This window comes from Neopsephotus bourkii, unplaced genomic scaffold (assembly GCF_033783945.1).
Source record: "Neopsephotus bourkii isolate Nb327-2 ecotype Australia unplaced genomic scaffold, CSIRO-AGI_Nbou_v1 NB_1825, whole genome shotgun sequence".
Taxonomy (NCBI): Eukaryota; Metazoa; Chordata; class Aves; order Psittaciformes; family Psittacidae; genus Neopsephotus; species Neopsephotus bourkii.
This window is the reverse complement of record NW_026902298.1, coordinates 5,106,139-5,122,156: the sequence shown is the minus strand read 5'-3', so window position 1 is coordinate 5,122,156 and position 16,018 is coordinate 5,106,139. Positions and strand designations below refer to the sequence as shown.

At 39.2% G+C, this 16,018-nt stretch overlaps 1 protein-coding gene across 4 annotated transcripts in view; it reads left to right on the top strand.

The window, feature by feature from the left end:
* The window catches only part of NOX4 (NADPH oxidase 4), a 105,741-nt gene that overhangs the window by 15,235 nt on the left and 74,488 nt on the right, over positions 1–16,018 (top strand). For 2 of the 4 annotated variants that reach the window (XM_061343768.1, XM_061343770.1), the window contains 5 exons: positions 2,047–2,119; positions 5,621–5,701; positions 10,070–10,295; positions 12,292–12,456; positions 12,600–12,662. In XM_061343768.1, coding sequence (XP_061199752.1) covers positions 2,047–2,119; positions 5,621–5,701; positions 10,070–10,295; positions 12,292–12,456; positions 12,600–12,662 — 608 coding nt within the window. Of the gene's footprint in view, positions 1–451; positions 480–2,046; positions 2,120–5,620; positions 5,702–10,069; positions 10,296–12,291; positions 12,457–12,599; positions 12,663–16,018 lie in introns of all 4 variants that reach the window. The other 2 variants (XM_061343767.1, XM_061343769.1) reach the window with 2 other exon arrangements.

Below are 16,018 nucleotides of genomic sequence, written 5' to 3'. Positions count from 1 at the left end.
CATCTCCTTGGTGTTTAGTCCTTCTTCACTAGAGACCACTGCAAATCTCTTGGTAATGATACTGGCAGTAAAATGCTTGCCACTTGTCTTTCCTTTAAAATCAAAATATCTCTCTGTTCTGCTCCCTTCCCCCCTCCCAAAGGTATGAGGTAACTGAGTAAAGTTGAGCTTTCAAAAAATGATTAACTGTAAAGCTATCTGGATCCCAGCTTTTCATAACGGATTGGAATTGTCTTCACGGGGGAAATGAAAAGGATGAAGGTTTGGTTTATGTTGAATTGCAGTCAGTGTAAACTGTTAGCAAATACCAAATCCATTCCTGTGTCCAGATTTAGTGGTTGTTTATGCCTTCAAGTGTGTGAGCTTTATGAGCTACTTATTATTATGACGTTACTCATAGAGATACAACATCATGTATGCTGATTCTGTCTTTTTCCTGTCTGTTTTTCAGGACCCGAGGAAACTGCTTTTTGCTACTGGTAAGTCTGTTGCAAAACTGAATGAGAAAGTTTGCTGCTTCTCATTGTCACTCTCCAGGCAAAACATTGTGGCTCTGTGTTCCCATGCTCCATTCCTTGTATCTCAGCTAAGTTGAGATATTTGTGTTAGTATAACCTGAGTTTGCTTATACAATAGTCAGGAGGGAGGAGTTACATAAGCCCTGTAGTAGGACGAGCTGCATCTTCAAAGCTGTTGTTGTACAGATGAGTCAGTGAAAAATCATTAGTTTCAAACAGAGATTCTGCATAATATTAAAACCAAATTCCTAAATGATCCAATTTCTAGAAAAAGAAGAAACATAACAAAAAAAGCGGTCTTGCTTCAGCTAGTTTACTTAAGGGGTGGTTTGACTTCAGAGCAGTTTAAACTGATACAGAGGAATCAGGCTTCAGCACTCATAATGAATAAATAAGCAAATTCATTTTTGGTGAAGGAATCTAGAAGGGAGGAATGTGCTTATCATTAGGGTAGGATCCTGTAAAAGATCCTGGGCCACTAAAATATGTGAATGAAACCATGAAAGCTGCTTTAGATGTTTATATCCTTACACCAAACCAGCACTTATTTAGCTTTAGTAATTGGCCTGACTGACTTTCTTTAAACCCAAACATGTGGCTTTTAGGGTGACCAGAGACTATGCTGAAAGACTATGATTCTTTGCGTAGTAAAAGGTTTTGATGCAATGCGTCATGGATTTTAGCTTCTTAATTCAGATTCTTAGTTCCTGGAATGGCAATTTTGATGATAAGGTGCTCAGAAAAAGTGGTAATTTTGGCAACTTTAGGCTGATGGCTTAATGTATTTTATGGGCAGGATTCTAGTTTAGGCAGAGGTGAATCATGCTGCAGAAATATTTGTTTTTCTCCTTTCCCTTAAGAAAGAGCTGAGGCTAGACTAGTTCTAATAGAAGTCTGCCACAGAGCAGGTGAGTCAAATCCTTAATGTTGTTAACCTTTCCTTCTCAAATGCTGGCTGTGGATTACTCTCACAGGTCTTGCTGTATGGGCAGCAATTTTAAGCATGATACAGTGCCGTAGAGAGCAATTTCAGGCCCTTTCTCATTCCAGGATGAAATGGGTTGGCAAACAATTGTAGTGACAGCTTGCATAGAAATTGATGTGCTTGAAATTCTCTCCCTGATGAGGTTTTTAATTGTCATGATAAACAGAGTTTAGGGTTTAGAGTAAAAAAGAGGTGTAGAAACTTGTGCAGTCACTCTTACAAATAAATAGACCAGATTTGTTCTTGGTTACCTGCTTATAGGCAAATGTTATGAGCAACAGAGTAGAGGAGCAAAGCCTAATAGGAAGTTAGCGGTGCATGGTGAAATGCAAGGAAAAGAGTAGTTTTCTTTGGGATGTTGGGAAATTTCACCACATCTCTTCTTCCCTGTCTAGTTTGATATGTGAATTGTCTTCAGGAGATAAATGCATGCAAGAGTTTGATTGAAACATGATTTGTATGTCTAATATTTCCACTTTCTTAAAATGTCATAGGAACAAGTATATCTCTGCACAGTTCAAATGCAAGTTATGTCCATTTTAGTTCCAGGTCTGACTGGAGTCATTATGGTGTTAGTGTTATTCCTAATGTGTACAGCTTCTACATATGCCATCAGGTAAGACATAATCTGATTATTATGCTGAAAAAATCCATTTGAATAATCATATTTTCATACTGATCAGAGGGAATGAAGACTAAATGCAATATGAGGCAAGGAGCATGTAAATGAATGTTAAAAGTACCATTTTCCTTGCCCTATTTCTTTACCAGCTTGTGGGTAAATTATCACATGAATTTTGTATTCAAAAAATCACAAAACCTGATTAAATTGCCTTCAGAGAAAAATACCATTTGAGGATCATGCAGTTAAAAATCTAGACCTTTAAAAATTCAAATAGTTCTTTTTTCTTATTTGTACAGGAAAGGCAGTAAACTCACCATATGGGAAGTTCTGTCCAATGCCTAAATTAAGCAGACTGGAACTAAATTAAGTTGTTAACTTTATTAATTATTTTCACCACATTAAAAAAAAAACAGAAACAACAACAACAACAAAAAAAAAAGCTGCAGTGAAGAAAACCAAAAATAGAATTGTGCTACTTAAGTAGAATGTTTCTTTTTTACTGTTCTGTTTCTGCTTGTCAGATACATTCTTTTTAATGCCGATTATAAGTCAAAACAGCAATGCAGTATTGACTCAGAATATCAAATGTTTGACTCTCCAATGGGTTCCCATTCTGCACCGGCATTACTGAACACCTATTATAGTACATTTGAGTGACCGGTACCTTGTAGGACCTAGCCCAACAGTATAGCCTTTTTAAGGCTTGGATTCTGCAATTGAAGCGTATAAAATGTGCCTTGATTTTTATAGCAGTCTCTGGTGGATTCAGAGAGTGATTATGTAAATACCTCATCTCGATTCAGCAAACACTGAAGGATATTTTAATTCCATATCTTCAAACATTAATGGCGCATGACTGATGTGAGCTAGATGTGTGGTTTTGAACTTTACTGAACTAAATCTGTCTTTCCAGAGCAGCAATGTTATCAGGTGCTGATTCAGGAAAGTAGTTCAGCAAATAGAACCATAGAATCATAGAATAGTTAGGGTTGGAAAGGACCTTAAGGTCATCTAGTTCCAACTCCCCTGCCATTAACCCATTACCCCTTGTCCTGTCACTATAGTCCCTAATGAAGTGTCCCTTCCCAGCATCCTTATTGGCCTCCTTCAGATACTGGAAGGCTGAACAGCCCCAGCTTTCTCAGCCTGTCTTCATACAGGAGGTGTTCCCTGATCATCCTTGTGGCCCTTCTCTGGAATACTTGTGCTCCTTTTGTAGACAAAGATACTTCCAGAGCTGAGACTTTTATGTGGCTGCAGAAGTGCAGGATAAGACTGCTGTGCTGGATGTCAGGCATGGCTGCACATTACATAGTCCACACAGATGGCTCTGCTTGCAAAAGAAAGCCAGTTTTGGGAAGATGGAAAAATAAAACAGTTACTTCACTCTGCAGCAGTGAGCCAGAACAAAGCCCTGTTTTCTCCAAGGCCATGTTAAATTAGGAAAAAAGAACAGCACTTATTAATGATTGGGAAACTTGGGAAGATACATCTAATTGCAAACATATTCTTGAAAATAATAATTCAGGGGTTCACACAACAAAGGTTTCTGTCTTTTTAAGTGACATGCCTGTTACTTCCTTCTTCAATTACTATGAGCACAAGTGCTTTCCCATCTTTGTGCCAACTAGACAGCCGAATCAAAGCCCTGAAGAGACCATCTGCATCTCCTGGTACTCAGGCAATAATTCTTATTTAGAAATTTTATCCTGGCTTCTCTATCAGGCCTATGGCTCAAGCTTGTCTTTGTGGTGTTCTTCCCTAAGGAAACAAGCTTCTGTGTGCCTCTTTCCATCCCTTTGCAATCTCTTTCCCTGTGGATTCTCATGTGTCTTATGATGGCTAAGCTCACACTGTAGTCTTAGGGGAATGTTTACCGCCTATCAGAAAGTGGGGTTTTTAAAAATAGACTATTTGAAGACTATTATACACTCTTGGATTTCAGCCCTAATCCGCTCTTGCACACTGATCTGCTTAATCATTGCTTCCTTCTTATGTTCTTCCTGAAATTTTTCTATGCATGATTATCCTGCTATTTTTGTGCCTTTACTTGTTCAGTAAACTGTGTGGATAAGTATTAGGAGGACTGAACTAGCTGCTAGTGTTTTCAAAGAGGAAAGTAAGTATTGTTTGGCTCTGTCTTACTGATGTTCACTCTCACAGCTCCTTACTGATGCTGAGTGGCTACATGGAAATGCTACCAGGGTGGGTGGTTAGAAATGGTTTGAGCAGCCTCAAGGAGGAAAGAGAGTTAGTGTGGTGCTGAATGGGAGAAGGATGGCCAGGTGAAGGGCAGGTTTCAGATCCCAGTTGCTGGGTTCCTTAGAACTGCCCTTGCTTGGATTTTACTTTGGTGGCCCTCAGATTAGTAACACTAATTTTTCTCTCTTGAGAAAGTGAGACAGAAACAAATGCAATGTACGTTTAAGATGTGTTGAAGCAAAGGTAGTCAGTTGTTTGTGTAAAAGGCCATAGGAGGGGAAAAAGTTCAGGCAAAAGTTAGTTGTGTTGGAGGAGTACCTTCTTAAACTATGTTCTCAGAGTGAAGGTTGCTTGTTATTTAAGAGTTGTTTTGGCTTATGAATGGGGTAGGTTTTTTGGTTTTGGAAGGGACTTTCCTACCATGCTGTGTAGTGTGAGGGGTGTACTTGTGTGCTATGAAGTAGAGTATTTTCTTAACCAGTTGGTTGTTGTCATTTTCTGGTGACTATTTTACTCAAGAACAAACAAACAAGCTTAACAGAAAACAATTCCAGATGGATATTGTCTTTGGTCTTGGTTCTTTTTGCATTACTTAACAAATTACTGATGAAAGGAAGGCAACCTTCCTGTTCACCTCTCCTGATCTTCACAGTGGTAATGTTCTTCTTGTTCCTCCAGCGGTTCTAAGCCCCACTGTCTGTCATCTCCTGCCTGAGATTTCTCCTACCAGTTCTCTTGTTGCCTTCTTGCTCTAGTTCCCTATCCTTCTGTATCTCCTTCAGCTCCATACCCTCACAAGTTTCTTTTACCTTTCCCATCCGCCCTTCTGCTGTTGTCTATGCTACCTGTCTGTATGTTGTACTAGAAGTGAAACATTAAAAACCACAGTCCTGTATTGGGGCAAGGAAAACACAAGGAGAAGCACTCATAAAAAGGTTGAGTTTTAAGCCTAGAGACTGAAGTACTGTTCTAGCTATAAGGATCTGATAAGGGCTAAGTGGAACCTATGAAAGCAGTGAAGTCTCCTAGTATAGGAAGCGTTCTTCAGCTGGATCTGTACTTCCATGTTCTTCTTCCCTGTTTCTCAGCTTTTTGCTTCTGTGCCAGTCACTTGCTCTCAGCATGTAATTCCTTGCAAGTACAGTGTGCCTGTAGGAATACATACTGGGCTTTGAGTGGCCTACAGGACTTTGTGAGATATAATGATGTTCTGTGGGCACAGATCAACTTTTAATCAGCAGTGATTTCATCTGAATGAAACAGCATTGAACCATGGTTTATTCTTTTCAGGGTTTCAAACTATGACATCTTCTGGTATACACACAACCTTTTCTTTGTCTTCTATATGCTGCTGATGCTGCATGTTTCTGGGTAAGTAAATGGAAAACACCATCCCTTCTCCTGAAGCACAACCAGAAAGAGTGGTTCCCTTGACTGCCGCCTTTCCTGAGCTTGCTTGTGCACAGTGGGCCAACTTCTTGACAAGATGCTATCCCCTTCACTTTTTCAGCAGGTGTTTGTTTAAACTTCACACTATGGCTTTGACAGCTGTGTATTACTACAGCCAGCTAGCACAAACTCCTTCACATTTTACCATTTTCTGGTGGGAAATCAAGACAACTTTATTGTTTCTTTTCAGCTCTTTCTTACCTGGCTGCTGAGAGACTGTGAAGCAAAGTTGTTCATCCCTTTCTCTTTCCTCTCTGCCTTCCATTTTGACTTCTGAGGAGGGGGAAGGAGCAGCCTCTCCCTAATTTCCCAATTATTTCCTTCTCATTTCTATGATATAATATTTACTAGTTTTTCTTCTTGTTTTAACAAGCATCAGAGCAGTATACATGTGCCATGAAGCTTATGGTCAGGTCTACATCAGGCACAGCCAAAACCTAGCTCTTATCACAAGGTAAAGCAGCTTCCACAAGCTATGCTTTGTGAAAATCTGGTCGCTTCACATCTCTGAAGTTCCGTTTGTGGAAGTAGGTGCAGAGACTGATACAGGGAAAGGAAGGTGCATTTGAACAAGGTTTATTTCTCCATGTAATCAAACATCTACTGAAATACAAAGGGCTGGAACGACTGTGCGACACTGAGCACCTCTACTTAAAGTAAACAGTGAAAGGCAATTAGGCCTGGCAGGATCACAGTAGGAGCATGTTGTTGAACAAAACGCACAGCTTGGGATCTGATGAATTGAAAGAATGAGTTCAAAACAACTGGAACTCCTGGACACAATTCCAGTTCTCTGTGAGTTTATTTATTTACTTATTTTGCCGTGGCAAAGCTCTTGTTCATGTCTGGAGAGCGTGGATCTAACCTGTTTCTTGCCATCCTGGAGCTGGATGAACTTTTGATAAGTTAGACTTGACAGGTATTTGTCTAACTCCTTGAAAAAGCAACTGGTGCCTGAGATCCTGTAACCTCCATAGGCAGTCTGTTCCAGTATTTTTCATGGACAGTTTTATTTGTCTCCTTATACATTATCCTTTGCCCACCTTATTCCTAACCACGTCATGTTGCCACTTCATGAAAGAAGAAGTCTAATTGGAGCAATTTGCAAACCAAGGCTGCAGTAATACACCAAGCGTTAAATAAGTATCTTGCACACGGCCTCCTTAGTATTGAATTGGGAAGTTGTTCAGTGCAAATCAAAAAGAATTGTCATTTAAAAGTGGGAGCAGAATGAGTCATGAAGAGTGGGAGTCAGCTCAAGTTTAACATGCAGAAATGTAGTTCTCTACATGTTTTCTAAGTGTCTTCCTCCCATTATAGTATAATGAGTTCTAATAAATACAGTCAATGGAGCCTGAAGGATGTGTCAACTAACCTTCTGCTACAAAGATCTACATTCAAGTGAGCTGATTTCTGGGCTCCATTGGTGATAATGATCAGAAGATTCTTCTTCTGAGAATAAAGGAAGCATAGATACCCACACTTAGATGCCCAAATGACTCCTGCATGGCATATCTTAGAGATTTGCAGGCTAATGGCCAGTTACTCTACGAGCAAGTCAACTCCTGTGGCAGATTGGGTGAGGATTTACCTGCTTTGGGATTCTCTCTTTTTGAGTATTTCCACAGTATTCCTGGGTTCTTGTTTAGTTTCTAATTATTATGGGTATGTTCTTATTGTATCCTCTTCTTCAGTGCTTGTAGCCAAGCACTGTTCAGCAGTATATAAAGTAATATAAGTCATCTGACACATGTTACTGGTTTGTTCTTTCATCCCTGACGTTAGGGAAAGGAGAATCTATCAGGGAACTACCCTCAAAGCTTCCATTACTCTTGTACTTCAACATGACTTCCAAATATTTCAGTGGCTTAAGGCTTAGTGCATATCTACATTGATTTATCTGTATTTTAAGGCAGTAATAGCAACAACGGAAAATAGTTTGTGTGAAATAAAAACTTGATGTTTCTAGTACCAAATGTAAGGAGCTGTCAAACATACAAACCATTTGGAGCCAGATCCTCAGCTGATCCAAATCTGGTATTACTGTGGAGTAAAGTAGGTTATGCTATTGCATAGGAGCCGAGCATAAGGCCTTTGTGCTGCCACTAAAGTTATCCAAGGATTTAACTTCCAAAGGGTGAAAAGTTTTAAGATTCCATCTACACATTTACCTATAGCAGACCCCCTCAAGCAACTTGCCTTGAGCTGGGCTGTGCAGCAGAAGGGAATGAGAAGCTATTCCCTATAAAATCACTTAGAATCATTGGCCTCCAGTTTATCATCATAAATATCTCAAGAAATAATGATGTGTGTTTTCCAGGTTTAGCCAGAAGTGGATTTTCTCTCTGTTTTGGGGATGGAAAATTGGAGCAGAAGTTGATATATGTCCATGTAAATCCTGCATGCTGCGTTGTTCAGCCTGTAGGACACTTTCACATTACTTATCCTTTTTGCCTCTCACAGTTTTGTTTGGTAAAGATGTCTGTCTTCTACTTACTGATGTCCATCCTGAGCTTTTATATATTGAAGTATTGCACCAAAAAAGTGTATGAGGATATATCTTAAGCTCCTTAAGAGTTGTGCAGAACTAATCTGTTCTGGGAACTGCTCTTGGGGGTGTAAGACAGCTTGCTGTCCCTTGACAGCTTCAGAAATGGGAGTCATTGCAGCTGCTGTTAACAGACAGCTTTGTCATCCCAGTTTGCCACTCAGTTAGCATGTTTGTAATAGCTTAAACAAACTAGAGATCACTGGAGGGGAAGTGCTCATATTTGCAGTTCAGCTACTCATGTCTCAAGGAAATCTGTGAATCCTCTTTGGGGATGTTCAGGGAACAGAGATGCTGTGGGAGCAGCTGTCAGGCATGCATACAAGGTTGATTGGAAGAATATCGCATGTGCTGTGACTTGCAGATAAATCCATGAGGCACCATAATATTTATAGAGCAGGGAGCTAGGATAATGCAAGGGGTATCTGTCACTTTGCAAATATGCAGTGACCGACAGTGATGCCAGATGCAAGTGATAGACATGATCAGGCAATAAATACAGACAGAAGCATGGTTGTAGGCACAAGGACACTTCCCAGGTGATTCTCCCAGGATTGGACATGGAGTTTAGAGTGAGCAGGTTTAATTTCCAAGCTGTATATTATTCACTGGACCATGCGGGAAGCTTCTTACTGCCTGTCAGGACTGCATTCCAATAGGGAAGATTGCCAGTAGCCTGTCGGAGCATATTTAAGTTGGGAATATTGCAGATGTCCTACTTGTCTCTCTTCTTGTAAATTAAACTCTGTCACTGCTGCTGCTGTGTGTATATGCTGAGGAGAGGAGGGCTAACCATGTGTCCTTAAGTTTGATTGTACCCTTGAGATTAGGCTTCACTGCATGGCCATACACTCAGAGGGTACATCTCACCAGGCACTATGTCAGTGTGCTTTATTTCCCACCCAAACCCATCCTATATGGTTGTCATTTAGCCTTTTGTTATTTTAAACATTCCTTCTTGTAGTTTTACTGTCATTCAAATCCAGATTTGGAGGCAAGTAGTAGTTATAGGGAATTTTATTACTAGTATTATTGGTTCTTCACTACGTCCAATGATTCATTCATGTGTTGAGATAACCCAGAGTATCTCAGGTTTTCACTTCTTTCTTCATAGCTTCTACCTGCAGCTGAAAAGTTCTCACTTCATTTTACTATAAATTTAACTTTAGCTTAAAAAAACAGTATGGAGCCTGCTGAATAATTTGCAAGAAAGATTCCTTGATTATCATGCAGGACTTTCTTTTTCCTTTCTGTTTGATAATATGATATTCAAAGGAGCAGATTATACCATTGTGTGTAAACCTGATAAGTAGCAAGTAATGGGGACATTCCTGCAGTTATGATTTGGCAATTTAGGCCACTTGTGCTCCACATTGCCTTAAAAGCAGGGTTTGCTGACTGAAGGAAGGATGGGTGAAAACAGCCTGGGTGTGATGGAATGAGAAACGTGATTAATTCTTTCAAGGCTCCCGCAATCTCTTCCCCCTTTCAAGCAATATTAAGCTTGAGGTTGTTCAATGGGAGAGTGCCAAGTGAGCTGGAAAAGTTAAACCTTGCCTTTAGTGACAGAGGGCTCTATTGTTGCAAAGTTTCGATCTCATTGAAAGTCATGAGAGCAAAGGGAATAAATATTCTTACAGAATATGAGCCTTGTGACTGCCTCCTAAACCCCTCTGAATTAATATAGTGCACTTGGTCTTGACTGTTAATTCAGTGTCTTTGCTATTCTTGTTTTCCTGTAGGGGAGTGCTCAAGTACCAGACCAACTTAGAGGAACATCCTCCTGGTTGCTTTAATCCTAACAAAACACTCCGACAGAACATGACAGTGCCAAAGGCTTTTGAAGAGCTGTTCCCTGACTATACTACTGAGCCTTTCCCAGAGGACTTAGTACCAGAACCCTTTGTACAGAATAGCTTTATGAGAATTTGTTCCGAGGAACCCAAGTTCCAGTCACACTTCCCAGAGGTCTGTATGATCCGACGTTTCAGGTATTACAAGCCATGCCAAGTCTTTCAGTCAGCCATAACCACTAATTATTGCTTTTCCAGACCAGATGTTTTAATAATGGAAAATATTATTAAAAAGGCATTCAAAGATTCGGTGGGGAAAAAAACAATCTGCATTAAACCTTGAACTGCATTACAATGCGCTGCATAGAAGAGGGTGGAAAAATGTCAAGAGATTGGCTGTAACGTTCTTTTTTGTACAGCACAATAAACGATGTATTGGTCTTGCTATAAATGTGACTTTAAATTACAGCGGAGCACTTCAGAGGAAACATTCATATAACGTATTCATGAGGTCCCTTTGTAAGCATTGTGTCGCAGTACTTAATTGAAATAATCAAACTCCATTTGTTCTCTTTTTTGCCATGCGGATGCAAGCCCTAATCCTCATTTCTGGGTTGCAGTTGGTTGTGGTTTGGCTTTGTATAGCCTGTTGTTTGCAGACAAGCTTGTTTTATATGTGGCATGGGTAAATGAGTATGATGACAGTGGGGATAGAAAAGCCTTTTCTTTTTCTGCTTTCCGTTTTCCTTTTGATTCTTTATGCTTTGGGGCAGCAGCTTTTCATTCATCCATTTTTTCTCTTAAGAAAAGATGAGCTGGGCTGTACTGGCAAGCAGCCTTAGGAAGTTTGAGAATATAGAGTCCGAGACCCACCATTCAAGTTGGTCCCATAATAGACCTCACAGGAGTTTTGCTTTATTACTATCATTGTTTTCTGTAGAACACATATGTCCCATACTAGATGCAGCAGGAACCCATTTCATTATGGAGCATGTAGTCATAATAAGAAACAGTGAATTCTACACTGAAGTCCTCCAACAAAGTTCTTTGGGTTTGTATTTTATTGTTTATGAACTCTTCTGAATTACAAGCATCAATGTATATGTGGCTCCATCTCACCCACAGTACATCAGGCAGTCTTCTTAGGGGCTTAAGATGTCTACTTTAGAGCCATCTATGGGAAAAGAAGAGCCATGAAAAAAATGGCCACTCAGTATTCTTCCGGCAGCTTGTAACATAATTTAGGACTTCTTCTGATTTGGAAGTGGTTTATGCATTTAGTAATACCAGGTCTTCTGAGCTACCGAAGTTTTTAAGGCCAGAGGTGCTTGAGGGAATCATATGCTCTGCTAGTTGCAAGAGATGCTGATGTGTAACTTCAGCAGTTGGGAAGATGGACGGGGTTGAGAGCACTTCAGTGCCATGTCTTGAATGACTGAGCAGATGTGGAATTAGTGGTTAGCTCTGCCATAAGCTCTTAGTAATTGACTGGTAGGATGGGATTTAGCTGAGCAGCTGCAAATGTCTCCATTTGAGGTAGTCACCCAGGGCTCCCCTTATAATCAGTGCAGAGAAATGGGCATTTCCAGGGCATTATTTGTCTAGGATACACATCTTCCACAGGGGCAAATGAATTGTGATTCAGAAGTGCCCATTTCTCTCCGTTGTCTATGATTTTACACTAGTTTAATATAAGTCTAAATTCTATAGCACAAGAATGCTTATTTCTTAGGTTTTATTTTTTTGTTCCTGAGATGATTGAAGAAGGTAATAGTCAAATAAGTTTTTTTCATAAAGGTTAACCAGTTTTATAGTACTTTGGTCTGTTACATTTTGAAGCAATGTATGTACTGTGTCATTCACTGCTGGAATTAGTTGCAATCCAACTACATAAAACCAGAGCAACATGATTGCAAATGAGGTCATTAGCATTTTGTTTCTGATGAGTTTTATGATTGAAATTGTTTGTACTTGTGGATTATGCTGCCGATTAGACTGATTAAACCTCCACAACATGCTTGGATTTCTTCATATGGAGAACTGTGGAGGTTACTTGTGACCAAAACGCTGTCCCCAGTAGGTTTGGAATGAGGTCCTGCAAGCACTCATGTAGTTTTGAAATTAGAAAACATGGAAAGTCCTTGAGGTAACATAGCTTTACTCTCCCATAGACCTGGTTTTGGATTTCTGGACCTCTGTGCTTGTACTGTGTGGAGAGGCTTTACCGCTACATCCGCAGCAATAAACCCGTCACAATAACTTCAGTGATAAGCCACCCCTCCAATGTCCTTGAAGTAAGGATGATAAAAGATGACTTTAAGGCAAGACCTGGTCAGGTGAGTTAATTTGCCCCTAAAAAATCACTTCTATTCACATAGTATTGTCTGTAGGGATGACTTCTGTATGTACTAAACCATCACTGAATGTTTTGAACCTACATTTCCCATCATTTTATTTTCTCTGGCTGATTTTGTTTCAGTATGTTATTCTACACTGTCCAAGAGTGTCTGCACTGGAAAGCCATCCATTCACCCTTACAATGGTAAGAAATATGATTTGTTTTTCCTATACTTTCCCTTTCATTTATATTTGATAAGCAAATAGTCTTTATTTCCTTCAAGGTGAAAATTTCCTCCAGAAAAGCTTATGTTTCATTTATGAGGGTACCAATGAATATGAAATGGTGTGATTATTATGTATGACAGTGCTCAATACATATTTAATTTTTCTCCACTGTTGAGAAAATAATAATGGGAACTTTTTTCAAAGTCTTCCATAAGTGAAAAACAATAATAGATAAATACATAAAATCAGTGTGAGTTTGATCATTGGTTCATAAAAGAAGTTTCAGGCATTTCTGTAGACCTTGACACAGAGTAAGCACAAATTTTAATGACTTTTCTGTCTTTTCTATTCAATGAAAAGATATTCCTGCAGCTCCCTTTTCCAGAGTTAGAAAAACATTACGTTTAAAAATGAAGTTTCTGAAATAGTCTTCTATACTTTTTTATATTAAGAGATACATCAGTGACTTAAAGTGATCATACCAGTGAAATCATACAACATGGGAATTATTTACTCAGCTGAATTGATGCTTTAATGGGAATTGGATCTCTTGGAGACAGGCAGGAATAAAGTGAAATTGTATATAAGGAGAGCTGAAGTTCTGCAGGAGTGAGCAGTGCAAAGTCCTGGAAGATGCTGCCAAAAAATCACTGTACTTCCCTGGTTATATTATTACAAAAAGCAGAGTCCAAGGCTGAATATTAGTGCATCCTTTTCCTTTCAAAGGGAATAAAGGCTTTAGAATTGCCTGAAACAGATATTCTTCTTCAAGAAGACAATGAAGATAAATGTTCACATCTGATTGATTGTTTTCTTTGACTGATAACTGAGACTTCATCCCCACTGAATTGTACCTACTGCTATAGAGCACCTCAGGTACTGTTACCTGAAATTCATAAGGCACAAACAGGTCATGTCCACTTCCTGTTCTTTGGTTTTGTGGGGTGTTTTGATTTGGGGTTTTTGTTTTAATGTATTTACCTATATGCCAAGACAGGAGGCAGGTACTGTAACAGGAGAACTCACACTAAATTCCACCCAAAATAAATTTCATACTCTAAATCTGGGATTGAATCTCACTTAAGGGAATCTGCCTCTTGGTGAAGTAATACTGGCACTTGCATAGCCTGATTTTTTGCTAAGTTTTCCTAGCTATTCACTTTACTGGTATAAAGCAGAGGCGTGTGTACTTTATCTGTTAATTTTTAAGGCTTTCCTCTTCGTAGTGCATGAAGTTAGCTAGATATGCAATGTACAAAAATGTTGTGCATTATGATGGAATGGTAGCAGAATGATACAGTCAGTATCATCTTAATGCAGAATGATACAGTCAATATTTATTTATATTTTTAATTAGTTTAGTCATCAGAAGATATATATAAAGAAGTTAACATAAGTCTCAGATTACTCTTTAAACTGCTTTGGCCATAGCATAGCTATATTTAATAAAGTTTGACCTGTTTTATACCAGTGGACAGATCTTATTTAAACATTAATCTCAAAACATGATGTTCTCAATTTCTGACTGTCAAACTCAGTGGAAATTAAAATAACGGTAATAATTTGATCCTTAGGACTAATTGTACAGATTGGAAACTATGAGATTCTATTATAAGGTTTTACTCTTTCTGTATTAGGACCCTACTAAAATAGTGGATTGTGTGATTCTGATTTCGAGAAATAATGTTGTCAAAGAGTACTAGGCCTGGTAGAGTTGTCTTTTCTCTGGCAAAACTTCCAGTTTGTTATCATGAGAGTTTTTTTATCAGAAAAGAGACTGCTGATATGGACCTGCTGGGTTAGATCATAGGATGAAGTTGAATGTTTCCTTGAAGCCAGATTGTAAAGAGTTGAGGATTTCATCCAGTATTTAAAAAAGCATGCTATAATAATGCATGTTATGAAAAATAGCTTTTGCATGGAAACTTCTAGATCTAGGGGGGGATGGAAAATAGAACTCTTGTGAGTTTGAGTGTTCTTGGTGAATATAAATAACTCATATTCAGAAAATGTACAATATATTTCCGATACATAAGTCTAGTGGATAAATTAGTTTGGGTAATTTTTACAGTCACATATTAAATACGTAGCATTAGAACTAGCAATTTCCACTCATGTACAATGCACTGTATTTTAAGTACGTAATACTAGACCAGGCAATTTCTGTTGATCCTCATTGCTGTACACTTTAAAGTGCGGCGACATCCTTCAGTATAACAACATACCCTTCAAGATCGCACACCTATTTTATCTATTACAAGGTATGAAGTTACCATTAGGTTACTGAGCTTCATTTTTATTGCCACAGGCATATTTGAGTAGAACATCAACTATGCTGGAGAAATGCTGTTATTGGGTAAATGGCTGTTTTACAGCATAATGAGGATTTGAAATGTCTAGGTTTATGACAATCCTTTTGCCCAGCCTAAGCAGGGGATAGTCATTTCCATATGTCTTTCTAGGTCATAGAAAATGCCTTGGGCTGCTGTCCTGCTTAGAACGGGTTTTTTTGTTGTTGTTTAATATGATGCCAGACGTGGGACTGCAGTTATAAAGTGTGTAGGCAATAGCTTAACTCAGTAGTTTTTTCTGCTCTCTTCTGGCCTACTTGTAGTTACCAACCAAGCTGGAAGACTGCTTCTGCTTCTTTTCTTGGATGATGATAATCCCTGGGTTATTTTCCTAGGCTGGTGTAGGGTTGTGGGGCTCAGAGCTACAGCAAGAGCAGCATGTGGGGGATATGAGGCTTTGGATACTGGAAGTACAGTGCTACAATGACTGCAGCAGTGCTAGGGGGAAGACTGCGCCCTGCTTCCTGGTGCTGTTGTCCTGCTTAGAATCATAGAATGGTTTAGGTTGGAAGGGACCTCTAAAGGTCATATAGTCCAATCCCCTGGCTCTAAGCAGGGACATCTTCAACTAGATCAGGTTGCTCAGAGCCCCATCTAGCTTGACCTTAAATGTTTCCAGGGATGGGGCATCTACCATCTCTCTGGGCAGCCTGTGCCAGTGTTTTACCACCCTCATCATGAAAAAAATTCTTACTTACATCTAGTATGAATCTATTCTCTTCTAGCTTAAAACCATTACCTCGTCCTATTGCAACAGACCCTGCTAAAAAGTCTGACCCCAGGCTCTATGTGATGTCCTTTTTAAGCTGATGAAACATCTTGCTACCTGAAGTAAGCTTAAAAGACAAGTGACCAAGTCAGGTATATCTTTATATTCTAAGCAAGGGCTATAAGCAAAAGTGGAAAGGAAGGGGTGAATCAGCGTGAAGGAGTCATGCAGATATCTTACTAGTCCCTTCCCTTTTCAAGGTTGTGTAATATT